Source organism: Sinocyclocheilus grahami, unplaced genomic scaffold (assembly GCF_001515645.1).
Source record: "Sinocyclocheilus grahami isolate Dianchi unplaced genomic scaffold, SAMN03320097.WGS_v1.1 scaffold1889.1, whole genome shotgun sequence".
NCBI lineage: Eukaryota > Metazoa > Chordata > Actinopteri > Cypriniformes > Cyprinidae > Sinocyclocheilus > Sinocyclocheilus grahami.
This window is the reverse complement of record NW_015507068.1, coordinates 41,630-43,999: the sequence shown is the minus strand read 5'-3', so window position 1 is coordinate 43,999 and position 2,370 is coordinate 41,630. Positions and strand designations below refer to the sequence as shown.

Sequence of the window (2,370 nt, the reverse complement as noted above, 5' to 3'; positions counted from 1 at the left end):
ACTATGTCCTAATATATTGACCCAATATCTTAGTGACAGTTCAATTCTTCTAAGATCTAAAGGCATTTCTCCCATTTCAATCTGCAAGGCTGCAGTTGGTGTAGATCTCATCGCCCCCGTACATAATCGCAATGCCTTGTACTGGATTTTGTCCACCTCTTTTAACACACTATTAGCAGCAGATTGATACACTATACTCCCATAATCAAATACAGATCGTATCAATCCTGTATATATACTTCTTAGAGCCATCCTCTCAGCCCCCCATTCTTTCCCCACTAAACATCTCATAACATTCATTACCCTTTTACATTCATCAACTATTTTTTTATGTGTATTTTAAACGTGAGTTTTTCATCAAACCATATACCCAAAAATGTAAAACATGATACTCTTTCTATATCTTGACCATATAATTTCAATTTGACCTCTTTACTAATCCTACATTTTGAAAAGAATACATTTTTTGTTTTTTCAACAGAGAATCTAAAACCCCACTTATATGACCACGTTTCTACTTCTGTTATTGCTTCTTGCACTTTCCTTACAACAAACTCTAAATTCCTCCCTCGTTTCCAGACTGCACCATCATCTGCATAAAGAGAAATTCCTATTCCCTTTTCAACGCTTAAAAACACATCATTAACCATAATAGAAAATAATAAAGGACTAATTATACTCCCTTGTGGTGTTCCATTTTCTACCTTTATTATCTCTGAAAATTCTTTCCCAATCTTTACTTGAATAGATCTTCCAAATAGAAAACCTTTAATCCATCTTATCATTTTTCCTTTAACTCCTGCTTTTCTCAATTTAATTATTAACCCTTCTTTCCACATCATATCATAAGCTTTCTCGATGTCAAAGAATACTGCCACTACACTTTCTCTATTAGCCTGAGCTCTTCGTATTTCATGTTCCAAACATACTGTAGGGTCCATAGTACATCTACCTTTTCTAAATCCACTTTGATAATTACAAATATTCCCTTTAGTTTCCATAAAATATGTTAGTCTCTGATTTATAATTTTTTCCATTACCTTACATAAGTGCGAAGTAAGAGAAATTGGCCTGTAATCACATGGACTATTACCTTCTTTCCCAGCTTTACGTATTGGAACTACTACAGCTTCTTTCCAGCAACTAGGTAATTGTCCCTTTACCCATATATTATTATATAACTCTAAAAGAATACTTTTTGACGATTCACTTAAATTTTTTAACATTATATAGCATATCTGATCTTTACCTGGCGCTGATAACCTAGTACTTCTTAATGCACTATTTAATTCTCCTATTGTTAATGGCAAATTAAGTATATCATCTACCTCTTCATCTTCCATAATTAATTCTCTATATCTTAAAACTGTTCCCTCTCGTCCTTTCCTCCCTTCTTCGTTAACATTATCCGAACTATGGATTTTGACAAATGTTTTTATGATCATTTCCGCTGTCTCCTTCTCTGTCACAGCTGTGCCTTCATTATTTATTAATGTAGGATATCTAAACTCTCTCCTAATTCCATTCATTTTCCTTATCATGCCCCATACTTTATAAATATCTGTTTCTCTTACCACTGACTCACAAAATGATCTCCAATATTCCCTTTTTGCTGTTTTAATAGTTCTTCTTACCTTTGCCTGCATCTTATTAAACTTGATTAAATCTTCAAAATTATGTTATTTTAAGTATTTTAAAAACGTTGTTCCTTTCTTTTATTACTTTCCCACATTCTTCCGTCCACCATGGGACTATCTTCTTTCTCCTATTCCCTAAACTTCTTGGAATTGATTGTTTTGCTGCTTCTATTATAACTCCACAAACTATTCGATTTAATTCCTCTATTTCCTCACCACTATTAATTACTCCCATCATTTCATCGCTTATCTCCCTGAATTTCAACCAATCTGCTTTACTAAATACCCATCTTTCTGACCCACTTGACTCATTTATTTAATTTCTTATACCTATTTCAATAAAAATTGGATAATGATCACTTCCCAACGTTTACTATTTTAATATTTCCTTCATTTGTCCAAACTTCAATTACTATCAATTCCAATTCCTTTCCTTTTACCATTACCTTATAATGTATATTCTGTTTGATAAAAATACCACATCCCCCCCCCCCATTACCCTTGTCTCTATCTCTCCTAACACTATCATAACCTGTTATTATAAAATCTAAAGATGGTTTCAACCAAGTTTCTTGGATGCAAATTATGTCCAGTTTTATTTCTAAATCATTGATAAAACTTTTGAATTCCTGTCCATTTGCCAATACACTCTTTGCATTCCATTGAATTATAAACATTAACTCTATCTAATTTGGCTTGAAGACCTTCCTTCCGACTCAAGTCTTCTGGTAAT

General features: G+C 32.9%; 1 protein-coding gene across 1 annotated transcript in view; it reads right to left on the bottom strand.

Moving 5' to 3' along the window:
• Positions 1-1,646, bottom strand: part of LOC107573197 (protein NLRC3-like) — a 13,692-nt gene extending 12,046 nt beyond the window's left edge. The window contains exon 1 of the mRNA XM_016259644.1: positions 1,635-1,646. Within this exon, the coding sequence (XP_016115130.1) occupies positions 1,635-1,646 (12 nt within the window). The remainder of the gene's footprint in view (positions 1-1,634) is intronic.
• Between the last annotated feature and the right edge of the window lie 724 nt (positions 1,647-2,370).